Source organism: Salvelinus alpinus, chromosome 11 (assembly GCF_045679555.1).
Source record: "Salvelinus alpinus chromosome 11, SLU_Salpinus.1, whole genome shotgun sequence".
Taxonomy (NCBI): domain Eukaryota; kingdom Metazoa; phylum Chordata; class Actinopteri; order Salmoniformes; family Salmonidae; genus Salvelinus; species Salvelinus alpinus.
In genome coordinates this window covers 56950706-56965481 of record NC_092096.1, presented here as the reverse complement: position 1 = coordinate 56965481, position 14776 = coordinate 56950706, and the positions used below count along the sequence as shown (strand labels likewise).

Here is a 14776-nt window from a genome sequence, read left to right as displayed (position 1 = left end):
TTTAGATACTGAAATGTATTGAAAAACATTTATCACACAGACACATACTGTACAGTCTGGCTCAGTCCCATGCCCCTTATTGCGCAAATACCTTGTATACTCCGTATTAACTTCACACACACTAATGTCACTGGGGATGCTTGGTTACATTTCGCACATATCTTGGCTCTGACTGGTAAACCCACGACACCTGGCACCAGAGATCAGCCACACCTGGAATTCCTTTGATTGAATTCTCCATTTCAAGTCTGTACTGTAGCCTTTTCTAGGATAGTGTCCTCCAACTTTGGGTGAGCTCAGCTTGTTCTTCAGTGGCTGCCCCCGAACCCCTGTGTGTCGGCCAGGGTGTCTGACTCCACCTCGATGGAGACCACGTGGTGGCCGGGAATCATGGCTAACCCCAGCACTCTGGGCTCACCCTGGGAGAAGGAGTCTGATGCAAAAACAAGCAAGACAAGCACACAAAATACATTTTAAATATGGATCTGTACACACAGTGTAATAAGGGTCAGGTTACAAAATAGAAACTACATATCATGTGGGGAAGCTAGAGTAGTGCTTACTGCCGGTCCCAGAGAGCTACAGCGCCTTCAGTATTCATACCCTTTGACTTATCCCACAGTTTGTTGTGTTACCGCCTGAATTCAAAATGGATTCAATGTTTTTTTCTCACCCATCTACACACAACACTCCATAATGACAAAAGGGAAAACATGTTTAGACATTTTTGCAAATTTATTGAAAATGAAATATCTTATTTATATAAGTATTCACACCCCTTAGTCAATAGTTTGTATAAGCAAATTAGGCAGCGATTACAGCTGTGAGTCTCTTAAGAAATTTAAACACCTGGATTGTGCAACATTTGTCCACTATTATTTTCAAAGTTATTCAAGCTCAGTGAAATTGGTTGCTGTTCATTGCTAGACAATTATTTTCAGGTCTTGCCATAGATTTAAGTAGATTTACGTCAAAACTGTAACTCGGCCACTCAGGAACATTCACAGTCTTCTTCTCCCAGTGTATGGTGGAAAGCAGACTGAACCAGGTTTTCCTCTATAATTTTGTCTGTGCTTAGCTCCAATCAGTTTCTTTATCCTGAAAAACTCCCGGTCCTTAACGATTACAAGCATACCCATAACATGACTCAGTAATGGATTTGCCCTCAACATTTACATTTAAGTCATTTAGCAGACGCTCTTATCCAGAGCGACTTACAAATTGGTGCATTCACCTTATGATATCCAGTGGAACAACCACTTTACAATAGTGCATCTAACTCTTTTAAGGGGGGGGGGGGTTAGAAGGATTACTTTATCCTATCCTAGGTATTCCTTAAAGAGGTGGGGTTTCAGGTGTCTCCGGAAGGTGGTGATTGACTCCGCTGACCTGGCGTCGTGAGGGAGTTTGTTCCACCATTGGGGTGCCAGAGCAGCAAACAGTTTTGACTGGGCTGAGCGGGAACTGTACTTCCTCAGAGGTAGGGAGGCGAGCAGGCCAGAGGTGGATGAACGCAGTGCCCTTGTTTGGGTGTAGGGCCTGATCAGAGCCTCAACATAACATTTTTTATTAATGCTTTGTTGGACTAAGGTAATACTGTACAGGCTTCCTTTTGTTCAGTCTGTCAAATAGGTTAGTATTGTGGAATAACTACAATGTTGTTGATCCATCCTCAGTTTTCTTCTATCACAGCCATTAAACTCTGTAACTGTTTTAAAGTTACCATTGGCCTCATGGTGAAATCCATGAGAAATTCAATTTCACTCGTCTCCGGCAACTGAGTTAGGAAGGATGCCTGCATCTTTGTAGTGACTGGGTGTATTGATACAGCATCTAAAGTGTAATTAATAACTTCACCATGCTCAAAGGGATATTCAATGTCTGCTTTTCTTTTTTGCCATCTACCAATAGGTGCCCTTCTTTGTGAGGAATTGGAAAAATTGGTTGAATATCTGCATTTGAAATTCACTGCTCAACTGAGGGACCTTACAGATAATTGTATGTGTGGGGTACAGAGATGAGGTAGTCATTAAAAAAATAATGTTCAACACTGTTATTGCACACAGAGTCCATGCAACTCATTATGTGACTTGTTAAACACATTTTTACTCCTGAACTTATTTAGGCTTGTCAAAACAAAGGGGTTGAATACTTATTGACTCAAGACATTTCAGCTTTTCATTTTGAATTGATTTGAAAAAAATCTAAAAACATAACTCCACTTTTACATTATGTGGTATTGGGTGTAGGCTAGTGACAGATACATTTAATTAATTTTTAATTCAGGCCGTAACACAACAAAATGTGGAAATATGGTTTGCATTTCTGATTGCAGGTTCTTACAGCAAATCAACTAACGATTGACTGGTCAGCTGAATCAGGTGTTTAGTGCTGTGTTGGGACAAAACCCTGCCTTGACTGCTCTGCAGGAACAGGGGTGAAGAGCAGTGAACTTGCTAGAGTATGTAGGCCTAATATGTACTTTAGTTACCTGAGGATTTGAGGAACTCCTGAGCGGACCCCAGGATGACGTTGCAGTCTCTATCTGTGCACAGGAACAGTCCCACCAGCGTCCGTCCGTCTGTCATTCTGATTCTCATGTTCTTGTTCAGCAGGCTCTCCAGCTTCTGACGCACTCTGGAAGAAGAGGATGACAGTTCACTCTGCCCCTAGAAATAGGGATTGGGGAGAAATTAGATGATAGGCGTATAATCATTCAAGGGTAAATCCCTTTGAATTCAATCACTTTTTGACAGCATCCCTTCCGGTCAGAAATTGACTTTTTGATCGTGAATGCCAAAACATTCAGGAGATAAAGGTGCTCAAAGTTGACACATTTCGCATACCCCACCATACCATGAGACATCCATGTCTTCATCACTAAAAAATATAAACAGTTGAGTTTGATATCATTTAAAAGCGTACGTTGTCAAACTATTTTATTTATTGAAAAAAATGTTTTAAAACAAATTGTCATTTTTAAACCTTAACGTAAATGATAAAAAATACATATAACCCCCCCCCCCCAAAAAAATCATAGTCGCATAGGTTGTAGCTTAAACCCTCTTTCACATTATCTGAGGTTTTTGTGTTGTGACCGCCATCAGTTGATACAACATGCTCTTGAATACAGGGTTGGTGTCATTTCAATCATAGAAATAGATTTAAAAGAATGGACCTATCCCAGTTCAGACCACTGCAATTCATCTGGTACAGCATAGACATTTAAATTTAAATTGTAACTTCTAATTACTATCACAAAGATGACCGCTCGTCCACCCACCATCGAATGTCAACGTAAAACGTCATGCCTATTCTATTATCTATATTTCTATGATTTCAATAGGTTTCCTATGGAGGATTAACAGTATAATTTAAAACAACAGATATTCCCATTCAAGTCAACATTCTCTGATGTGTGGACCTCCAACCATCTCTGTGGTACCATTTGAAAGTAGAAATGTCTATTTTTTATTCCCATTTTAGTACATTTATCACCCAAAACATGAAACTCACCATGTATTCAAGAGCATGTTGTATCTCAAACGTTAGTGGACAAAACACAAAAACCTTAGATGATGTAAAATAGGATCTAGGCTACAACATATGCAAATATGAAAATAATCTGAGTTCATGCATTTTTTGATAATTGACGTGAAAAAAAGTGTGGGAGGGAAATTATATAATTGTTTGGCGACCCTGTTTGTAAGCTTTTAAATGAGATCAATCTCAACTGTTTATATTTTCCAGTGATGAAGATATGGATGTCTCATGGTATGGTAGGGTATGCAAAATGGGTCAACTTTGAGCACCTTTATCTCTTGAATGTTTTGGCATTCAGATCCAAAAAGGCACTTTCTACGGTGCCTCTTAGGGGCCATGGTGGTGAAAAAAATGTCCGGGCTAATCTGCTCCCTCAGTTTTTTTTATCCGTTCCCTACAAAAAATTGTATCCGTTCCCTACTTATTTGTTCCCTACGAATTTTTATTTGTTCCCTACGAATTTTTTATTAGTTCCCTACAAAACAAATAAGCTACTCCTGAAGTCCTTGTGGATTTAAGTAGCCTATCTCTAGGCCTAAAAACATCATTCTCCTTATGTAGGCTACCATGACTGTCCAGGACTATAAGACAAACTACTTTTGAGCATTTTGTTTACCGTCAAACTAGCTCTGGTCCATGCGCATGCGTGCGTATCCGACGCATGTGAATGGATCAGAGCTAGGTAAATTAAGTGTTCAAAAGTCGTGTCACCTTGTCAACCTTGCCAAGGGGAAGCTTGACAAGCATACAAAGAGAAGAAGCCAGACGGTTGAGATGCACCCAATATCGCCATTATGCTTCTTTTACTTGTGTGTAAATACATTTGAATTCGATCATTTTTTGACAGCACCCCTTTTGATTTGAACGAAACCTTCCATACATATATGCCCATTGTAGACGTGCTCAGAAAGTCATGGCGCCCCTTAGGGGTCATGGTGTGTTAAAAAAAAAAAAACAGACTAATCCATTCCATCATTTGTTTTCTCTCCATTCCCTCTGATTAATTATACTTTCCCTCTGTTTTATTTGTTTATTCGTTCCCGCTTCTCCTTATGTAGGCTACCATGACGGTCCCACTTGGCCGATAACATATTGCAGCCTAAATGTACTTCTATTTAGTTATTACATGCTTCAAATGGTGTGTTCATATGCCTGAAAAGCCAGGAGCATCACTTGCAGTCATAAATGAATGATGCATGTTTAGGATGCACACCAGATAGGCTACACTCGGATTCATGCCACATGGATCCATTTTGAGCACCTCTCCTCCCCGCAACCCAGTGTATTACCCCTTGTGCATAAAGTCAGGGACATATGTCCAGTAAAACATGGTCCAGACAAACACAATTGTGCATGTGACTCACCGGTGGCAGAAAGAAACGGCATGCGAATTTACTGTGCATAATTCTGGTGCAATGATGCGCTCTCATCCCTGCACTAGGCAGGTGAACATCTGCCATAGCCAACCAGGCACACAGAAAGATGGTTTAAAGCAGCTCTGGCTCTATGTGGTATGTTTATAACTAAAACTGATAGCTATTTGCTTGGTTGCGATGAAAAATCAGCTGGAAATCAGCTGATGTAGCTAAAGAAATCCTTTGGAAAATAGACAGAACAGCTAAGGTCATGAAGCAGAGCCAGACGGATTTATTGCCTAGGGATGAGAGCACCGTATTTGCACCTTGAGTGGTTTTGCACATCCGTTACCTATTATTTGCCCTTGTGATTCGGAGACATATGAAAACACAAACTGGAAATTAGCTAATGAATGGTCAGTGATCATCACCATTTGAAGCATGTAATTAACTAAATAGAAAAACAATTAGGCTGTAATATGTTATTGGCCAAGTGGGACCGTCATGGAGGGAATGAATGAAAAAAAAACTGAAGGAATGGATAAAAAAACAATGTAACAAATAAAACATCTGTAGAAATAGATTTTTTTAAATGTAGGGAACGAATACAAAATCTGAGGGAACTAATAAAACAAAAACAGAGGGACATAAATAATCAGAGGGAATGGATAATAAAACTGAGGGAATGGATTAGCCTGGTGGCCATGACCCCTAAGGGGCTCAGTAACTTTCTGAGCACTTCTACAATGGGCAAGTATGTATGAAAGGTTTCATTCAAATCAAAAGGGGTGCTGTCAAAAAGTGATCGAATTCAAATGGATTTACCCACAAGTAAAAGAAGCATAATGGTGATACTGGGTGGATCTCAACCGTCTGGCTTCTTCTCCTCGTATGCTTGTCAAGCTTCCCCTTGGCAAGGTTGACAAGGTGCCCTCCGCATTGTTACAAAACTTGTGAGGTGCACGGCGATGCAGTACTGAGCATGATTTGGCTACAATTGTGTCACACACTCTGTACGGAGCCTCCGGTCCACATTTCCGGATCAAGCTTAAATGAGCTTTAAAGACGAAACGACTCAATATCGCCATCTGCCAGCCTTTGGGTTAGATTAGAGCTAAGGAGAAGAAGCTACTTTAGACTATTGAAATGCACCCTTTAAGAAATGCAAAAGCGTGCCACTTTTAACAGATGTTTCTGGTCCAACTATTCTTGGTAATGCCAATAGTACTGTAGCCAGCAGATCCGACCGGCTTGCTTACAGCTACACTAGGGTCGGACAGACTTCCTGTGTAGATTAAGACACTGCACAGCCGGCACAAGATATGGCTCGGAAAACATACCTCAATCCAGGGATGAGAAATGTATTGTACTTCAAATTGTCCCACTATCCCAACTGTTACACCGAGAAGATTGAACGATTTGCTGATTTTCGCCCGTAGCCAAAGCACTGGCAGCCATTGTAGCATGGAACGTGCTGTTGAACAAAGGAGCTGATTGGCTGACATTGCCATTCCAAAATTGCTGCTGTGGCTTCTGCTACCAAAGCATGCGGGCGAAATTGACAGATTTTCGGCAAAACTAGCAGATCTTGTTCAATCTTCTCGCTATAATAGTTGGGATAATGGGACAATTCAGAGAACAACACATACACCCTTTAATCTAAACAGGAAGTATGTCCGACCCTAGTGCAGCTGTAAGAAATCAGGTCGGATCTGCTGGCTAATGGTACTGTAGGTTGTGGACAAATAACGTTAGCTAGCTACTACTGTAGCTACGTTAGCATAGCTAGCTAGTGGCTCCAACTTGCCCAACAAATGTATGGATCAGTTACGCACGCTCTCCTTTCAGTTAGGCAAATTGAATATTATGCGTTAAAAGTGTGTAAAGTACGAGAATATTAAACATATATCACCCCTACATGAGTTGATGGACCATTTTCTTCAATCATTGTTGCCATTCCACCCTTTCTTGATTCTATTTTTCTAGCGGAATTATTTCTCTGACGTACAACCGGAAATGCATCCGGGAATACTTTGCATTATGGGTATTGTAGAATGCAAGGTAGGTATGAAAAATTAAGAGTTAAAACTTTGCTGAAACTTTTCGCCTATTTACTTTTCAAATTGAGCATTACATTTGTCAAATATCTGTCTTGTGATTTATGGACTGTCCAGCCGCTCACGAGGAGCAGCAAAGCTGATATGAGTCTCGTGCTGTCTCTATACCAGATGCTTCCGTGGTTACCATAGTAACGGAGCTTGTTTGCAATGTAGCGAAAGAGCTTGCAAATAAACAAAATAAATAACATTCTATATCTATGACATATGCTCAGTTGTTACATTTTACATGACCTTCTATAGGTCTCCATACATTGGGTAAACTTTCAGAAGTAATACAAATGCCGCGACCAAAGTATTTCACTCCGAACGAGGTGTCCTTTCATAACACCATGCCTTGGCGACTTGTGGGTGTCATACCTGGGCAAGGTGTACGACCTGACACTATTGGTGAATGACTTTAAACGTGAGTTGTCAGATGCATGCATTTATAATAGGCTATTATTAGGCTACAAACATTTATTAAATTACACAATTATTTTTCAGGGGATGTACTTCTGAAACCTATTATTGACTGTGCAGGAAATGACATCAGTCAATGGTTTGAATTAAAGACAACATTTGTGAGTGAGAAAATAATCTGAAAATAATCTTTATCAAGAATTCAGCATATTTGTCTTCTTAAAGTTTATTTTTCATCATGAGTAATTCACAAATTGTATTCTTAGATTCGGACCCCCCTTAACCCACTATCTGACTGTTTGATGTACTACACCCCTAGGGGGCGCTCTGTGCACGTGTCGTCTCCCTGCCCTAGTACTGACTGGACCAATGACTTTGGGCAACCCTGGTGGAGGGATACCCAATATGAGGTGGGACTATTTTGCCAAGACCAGGTGGATCCGCATCATCAACACCCTCACATCCCAGGAGCATAGGCTGGAGGTAAAATATCCTTATTTAGATTAGCGAGAATGTCATGCATAGAGCACAAGAAGCTACATGTGTACATGCCACATGTATAGGCTACATGTGTTATCATACTAATCTCACTTAGCCTGACACCATCCCCTGGCAAGCGAGGCCTAGTGTCTTACATAGATATCATCAGTGCTGCATCATACATGTGCAATAGATATGCAGACAACATACAGACATCATTCTGCACACATACATATCACCTACCTACGTATCACCTACATATCACATACATATCACCTACATGCATACGTGCGTCATTTATACATAACCATCATGCATTCTATTGTAGTTGTTCAAGCTTTATCCTCCTACCCCCTCCCTCACCTCTACCCCTCAGCATATCACAGTAACAGTCTTTTGGGAGTGTGTCCATTCATCTGGCACGGTTTCACCCACACAGCATAATATCACTGAGTGGAGCACAGGTGCTGTTTCTCCCTTCCTCTGTGTGCCACTGGCTGCATAATATATGGGTTACCACACTGCCCTTTAGGTAGCCCTGGCCTGTACATGACTCGCTTCCAACGGGACACGACGAGGTGGAGTTAGTAGTGCACTGTGTCACTGTCAAACCCTGGGGGCATATGAGTGAGTCCTGGCTGGGTTCACTCATTCCCCCTGCAGCACACACACACACACACACACACACACACACACACACACACACACACACACACACACACACACACACACACACACACACACACACACACACACACAGCACACTCACACCCCGAGCACACCTCTCCTCTCCAGCATGGTGGGAGAGCACGGTGGGAGAGCAGGCTTTCCCGCCAACCCGCCCCAGCTGGCACTACTAGTCTTCTACTGAGCCAGAGGCTTAGTGTGGGTGCTCCACTCTCCACTCACACAGTCAGACACATGCTCTCTCTCTCTCTCTCTCTCTCTCTCTCTCTCTCTCTCTCTCTCTCTCTCTCTCTCTCTCTCTCTCTCTCTCTCTCTCTCTCTCTCTCTCTCTCTCTCTCTCTCTCTCTCTCTCTCTCTCTCTCTCTCTCTCTCTCTCTCTCTCTCTCTCTCTCTCTCTCTCTCTCTCTCTCTCTCTCTCTCTCACACACACACACACACACAAAACACACAAATTCTCTCTTTCTCTCCCACACTCTGTCCCTGCACACACATACTCACACTCTCTTTCTCTTCCTCAAACAGTCTATCCTCCTTCTTTCTCTCTTGCCCTGCCTCCTCCCTCCCCCCTCATTCCTCCCTCACTTTCTCTCTAGTGGTTCTTGGCAAATGTGCCCATTGGACCCTGCATAAACAAATTCCTTTCTTCTTTTTCTAAAATCGTGGAAGCCAAGCTAGAGTCGTTTAACTGCCTGTTGCAAAACTTGCCCATAGTCCACAGAATGATTTTCATAGATAAACCAATGGAAAATACAGTTTTTTGAATGAAAAATCCTAAAATCCTCTTGTCATTAGAGGACAATGGCTGGTAGCCGGGGCGGCAGGTAGCCTAGTGGTTAGAGCGTTGGGCCAGTTGGGGAAAGGTTGCTGGATCGAATCCCCGAGCTGACATGGTAAAAATCTGTAGTTCTGCCCCTGAACAAGGCAGTTAACCCACTGTTCCTAGGCCGTCATTGTATATAAGAATTTGTTCTTAACTGACTTGCCTAGTTAAATTAAGGTAAAATAAAAAAATTACTATTACTATTTATATACTGTATCATAAATATAAGCTATACACTGAGTATACAAAACATTAAAACAGAACAAACACCTGCTCTTTCCATTAAATAGACTGACCAGGTAAATCCAGCTGAATGCTGGATCCTTTATTGATGTCACTTGTTAAATCCACTTCAATCAGTGTAGATGAAAGGGAGGAGACAGGCTAAAGAAGGATTTTTACGCCTTGAGACAATTGAGACATGGATTGTGTATGCGTTCCATTCAGAGGCTGAATGGGCAAGACAAAATATTTAAGTGCCTTTGAACGGGGTATGGTAGTAGGTGCCAGGCGCATTGGAGTCACCTTGTGGAACTCTTTCGACACTTTGTAGAGTCCATGCCCCGACGAATTTAGTCTGTTCTGAGGGAAAAGGGGGGGTGCAACTCAATTTTCGGAAGGTGTTCCTAATGTTTGGTATACTGACTGTAGTTTCTAAATCTAAAACTGCTGCAACTGATTTCAGCTACAGTCAATAACCACTGTACATGGGGTGGAAAAGTAAAATAAGGTCTAAAACAGCAAATCCTCCCTCCTCTCTCTCTCTCTCTCGCTCTCTCCTCTCTCCCTCTCTTTTCCCAAGTGTGTTCCGAGGAGACCTTGAATGAGATTCCCCAGCGTTAACTTCGCAACAGCTCCCACGCCGCCAGCTCCACCTGGAAGCACAACTGCGTCAACCGGGACATTAGTAAGACACTGGAGGAGAACGGTATCCTCAACAAGGATGAGGACTTCTACAGTGGACGCATGGACTGCGACCTCTTCTCCCAGTCCATCGGGTCTCTACTCAACGACAATCCCACTGAACTTTGACCTCATATGTAAGGATGTCAGAAAATGGTGATGAGCAATATGAGCAATCTATTAAAAGGTTGACTTACAAAATACATGTCCTTAATTTATTTTATATTGTGATATTGTTATTAACATTTTATTACAGCGAATTTGAGCACGTAAAGGACTAGAACTCATAACCTCACAATCAACATAATTTCCTTGCCATTCTATCCCAGTGTCTTCCTTTTGTCATTCCTTCAAACCTTCTTGCATCTACAATAGGCCAACATACGTTAATAAATTAACAATAGTCTGCCAAAACTGTACATAAAACTGCATGGTAACCATGGTAATTGTTTATGTGATATTTAATAGTAGGCTACTTCCTCTCAACAGCTCCTTTGTGGCTCTGCTGAGTTTTAATTTCCTGTACTACAGAATGTGCAGGAAACCAAATCTACTGTAACAGTAGCAGTTTTAGCTAGTTGTGAAAAGCCATGTTACACATATTTCTTTAAATCAGTGACGTGTCATTGTTATCAATGTCTAGTTTTTCATCACAATTATTCAACACACACATTTTTTACTGTAAAATGTGCATGCAGTGCCTTCAGAAAGTATTCATACTGTACCCCTTGACTTATTCCACATTTTGTTGTGTTACAGCCTGAATTAAATTTTGATTGAATTCATGTGTTTTTCACCAATCTACACACAATAGCCCATAATGACGAAGTAAAAATATATTTTTTAGAAATGTGTAAAAATATATTGAGAATAAAATACAAAAATATCTAATTTACATATGTATTCACACCCCTGAGTCAATACAAGTTAGAATCACCTTTTGGCAGCGATGACAGCTGCGAGTCTGTTTGTCTAAGAAGAGCTTTGCACACTTGGATTGTACAATATTTGCACATTATTCTTTAAACCTTTCTTCAAGCTCTGTCAGGTTGTTTGTTGATCATTGCTAGAAAGGCATTTTCAAGTCTTGTATTGATTTTCAAGAAGATTTAATTCAAAACTGTAACGAGGCCACTCAGGAACATTTAATTTAGTTTTGCCACATATTTTGCAGTATTACTTTAGTGCCTTGTTGCAAACAGGATGCATGTTATGTCATATTTTTTATTCTGTACAGCCTTCCTTCTTATCACTCTGTCAATTAGATTAGTATTGTGGAGTAACTACAATGTTGTTCATCATCCTCAGTTTTCTACGATCACAGCCATTAAACTCTGTAACTGTTTTAAAGTCACCATTGGCCTCATGGTGAAATTTCTGAGCGGTTTCCTTCCTCTCCGGCAACTGAGTTAGGAAGGACGCCTGTATCTCAAAACATTTGACATTATGATTTATTGTGTAGGCCAGTCAAACTACATCTAAATGTAATCCCATTTTAAATTCAGACTGTAACAACAAAGTGTGGAAAAAGTCAAGGGGTGTGAATACTTCCTGAAGGGATTGTATGTATAGTATGTTTGATCGTAGACCCCTTAATCAAAACTGAACTGCCTAAAGGGGAGACAAGGTAGTCTGACTACTAGAGTTCACATTGCCTTACTGAAACAGTACAAGATGCGTTAAAAATGTGTCCTCTTTCATTTCTCTGTGTTCACCATCTTGAAAATAATTTATTCGATTTATATTTTAATCCGAAATCATTTCCAGTTGAAAAAAATGACAGTCTGCATATTGCATTGTTTTCTATCCCCACCACAAGTGGTTAATTTTTAAGCAATCCAATCTGATGTAAAGTCTGGGCATGGCTGCGGCAGATTTTTCCAACCCCCCCGCCCCCCACACACACGCTTTCAAGCTCCCTCCCCGACTCTCTCTCTCTCGCTCTCTCACACACACGTATAATTTTATACTACGGTGGGGGCCTTTAAGAATTTTTCAGAGATTTGTGTCGTGTTCTGCAGTGTAGAAAGGGAGCGTTGTTTCGTGTGATCTTGGGGCACAGTTACCAGGCAAGTCTGCCTTCGTGTCTGATTTGGGGGGAACAAACAAGTAACAATTTATACAAGCAGTCATACACCCCCTTTCTTGTAACAATGTGAATGTTTTTTGAGGAGGGAGGGGTGCGCGGAGAGAGGGAGAGACAGGCAGAGAGAGAGAGAGAGAGAGAGAGAAAGGAGGAGGGGTGGTGGGGGGCGTTCTGCAATAATATAGTCAGCCATTTTTTATGTAAGGGGATTTTTCTTATTGGGGGGGTTGTTAAAAAATAAATATAAGGGCGGCCATCTTTGTTTCCTTGCGTTGTAGTGTAAAATATTCCAAAACGCCCCCCACTTTTTTTCTGGAGTCGATTTGAATATTAAATAAATATCATAATTCCGGAGGATTTCTGATTTCGAGTACGGAGCCGATGACAGGAATATAATGTCCTCTCCTCTCCGGTCCTGTGAGGAATACAAGGGCATGTTGGTTAATTCCAAGGGAGGAGATTTTGATGAAGAAGAGGACGACGGAGATCTAGACGAGAACGCAAGCGACATAAACTCGCCGGCGGCGCCTCGAGAAACTGCAACACTAGCCGCGCCAGGTAGGCTATAGTAGGCTACAGGAGACAGACACTGGCGAAAGACTCGGGAGCGCGCACACAAAATAGAAACACATACTCCAAATTGTGAAAAAAGTAAGACAGGACACGTTGTGCTGCTCATCTCAATAGTTATCCTTTGCTACAATATAATTAGTTGCGCTCCCGTTGCTCCAGAGGATAGCGCAGGTTTGAAATAGAAAGAGTTGAGGATTCCAACTTCTAAACCAACTTGAGAATGCTCTTTTCGTTTTATCCCATATATATTGCCTACAATTAACAAAGTTGATCCTCCTCGACTTTCTTTTCATCCGTAGAATGGTGCCACATTCATCAATATATATCATATCTCAATATGAATAGGTCGACGTGAAGGGTAAAGCTCACGACATCACTGTTAGAAAACATGGACTCCCCAGCAATACGCTTTCTGATAGTGATCTTTAGAATAGTGATGTGTAAGGCGTAAGCGTTAAAACCGGATGATGGAGTGAGTGCTGGTATGACAGCGTGTAAATAAACTTGATCCTACCCCCTGACTGTCTCCACACTGACAGGGACGGTACATGATAGGACACTGACACTCTACTAAAGTTATGAATAGAACCGTTATGTGTCGCCAACAGGGCCTTTGTTTTCCCTCTCTTTTCGTTGTCATAGCAGACTAACACATATTTAACAAGCAGGCATGTAATAAACATAATAAATATAGCCACATGAAAGAAAGGACTTGCCTACAACAATGTAATGTGCAAAACATTTTTTTTTTTTTTCAAATAAGTTTATTTTTGAGGGACTATGATCAGGCCTACCTGGTTCCTGAAAACCTAGTAACATGCTTGCATTATTTTACAGTTAATTTGAATTAGCCTAATTAAATAGAATGCATGTGCATGTAGCCTATTCAATAGTAGCATTCGATAGGCTATTGCATATCATGATTTTGGGATATTCAACAAGGGCCCATTTAGAATCACTGAATTGATTGTCTCGAGACGGACAAGCGCGCGAATCGATTAGTGCGCTTCCCGCCGTTGCCAACCCCCAGCGACCTCCGCCAGCGGTTGTCGCTCTTGTGGTCAGGACCCAGGTTTTGGAGTTAACGGGAAGTAGCCTAGGGTAGGGAGTTGTTTCAGTCACAGACGCCCCATTATATTGACTAGATACTCAAGTGGCCGCTCTAACAATAAAAATACATGTAAATAAAATGGAAGGCAGTCGGGAGGAGGCAAGAGCAGGTGGGACCATTTTAGCCAATGAGAGGGCAGATACGCCTGCGAACAACAGGCACAACTCCGATATAAAGTGGTTTTTTTCTCAAAGTTCCAGGTATGTCACATGTGCTACTTATATCAGTACACTAGTAGCAACCTAAGCATTACGAAACTTCTATTCGGTCAAATAAGCCACAAGTAACAAATAAGCCTTTACATATTTGTTTTAACCAAATTCGACACTCTCATTGATCTCCATACAAAACTCCTCGCTTGGTGAGCGATAAAAACGCAAAACCGCCACCTGCTGGAGAAGATAGATTTTGGGCCTAGTTATCCCTCTCGCTTCGCCTCTTCCTCTCTGGTTCAGTTCATCAGATATAGACAGACTGGCTTGCGGCCTTAGAATCACCGAGCCCCGCGTGCGTGCTGCTGCCGCCTCTGGCTGCACTCTGCAGCAGACATGCGGAGACCTTGTTTGGGAGCGCGCTGCGTGTTGTAACCCTACTGTAGGCGCCCAACAAAGACAAACAATAAAAACGAACTAATTTATACGATGTGCATGGTGGCCGTAAGCGATAGTTCTTGGTGATGTGTTTCCCCTTTTCTCCACC

At 41.6% G+C, this 14776-nt stretch overlaps 2 protein-coding genes and 1 long non-coding RNA gene across 10 annotated transcripts in view; 2 read left to right on the top strand and 1 right to left on the bottom strand.

Moving 5' to 3' along the window:
• LOC139534526 (N-alpha-acetyltransferase 38, NatC auxiliary subunit-like) lies at positions 1-6956 on the bottom strand. Of its 3 annotated transcripts, none has more exons than XM_071333721.1 (3): positions 6817-6956; positions 2492-2669; positions 1-433 (listed from the first exon to the last, which is right to left on the bottom strand). In XM_071333721.1, the coding sequence occupies exons 1-3, from the start codon at positions 6853-6855 to the stop codon at positions 309-311; spliced, it is 342 nt and encodes a 113-aa protein (XP_071189822.1). In that variant the 5' UTR covers positions 6856-6956; the 3' UTR covers positions 1-308. The 3 variants fall into 3 exon arrangements, with proteins under 3 accessions (XP_071189822.1, XP_071189823.1, XP_071189821.1); XM_071333722.1 differs by having other exon boundaries at positions 2492-2637; positions 6817-6927; XM_071333720.1 differs by having other exon boundaries at positions 6811-6917.
• Positions 6957-7285: 329 nt separating this feature from the next.
• LOC139534527 (uncharacterized) lies at positions 7286-10508 on the top strand. 2 transcript variants are annotated; one of them, XR_011666962.1, is made up of 4 exons: positions 7286-7421; positions 7502-7578; positions 7737-7900; positions 10207-10508. It is a non-coding gene; the product is annotated as an uncharacterized lncRNA (long non-coding RNA). The 2 variants fall into 2 exon arrangements; XR_011666961.1 differs by lacking the exon at positions 7286-7421 and having other exon boundaries at positions 7493-7578.
• A 1760-nt stretch (positions 10509-12268) lies between these two features.
• The window catches only part of LOC139534523 (chromodomain-helicase-DNA-binding protein 3-like), a 31795-nt gene continuing 29287 nt past the window's right edge, over positions 12269-14776 (top strand). For all 5 annotated transcript variants that reach the window (XM_071333717.1, XM_071333716.1, XM_071333714.1 and 2 more), the window contains exon 1: positions 12269-12951. In XM_071333717.1, coding sequence (XP_071189818.1) covers positions 12789-12951 — 163 coding nt within the window. In that variant the 5' untranslated portion in view covers positions 12269-12788. The remainder of the gene's footprint in view (positions 12952-14776) is intronic.

Excerpts from the sequence above, each read along its gene's own strand:
- LOC139534526 (XM_071333720.1), bottom strand. The coding sequence starts at position 6,855 with ATGGCAACAATGATTGAAGAAAATGGTCCATCAACTCATGTAGGG. Across the intron at positions 2,670-6,810 it reads GTCCATCAACTCATGTAGGG|GGGCAGAGTGAACTGTCATC; the intron begins GTGATATATGTT and ends CCCTATTTCTAG. Across the intron at positions 434-2,491 it reads GGAGTTCCTCAAATCCTCAG|ACTCCTTCTCCCAGGGTGAG; the intron begins GTAACTAAAGTA and ends TTTTTGCATCAG.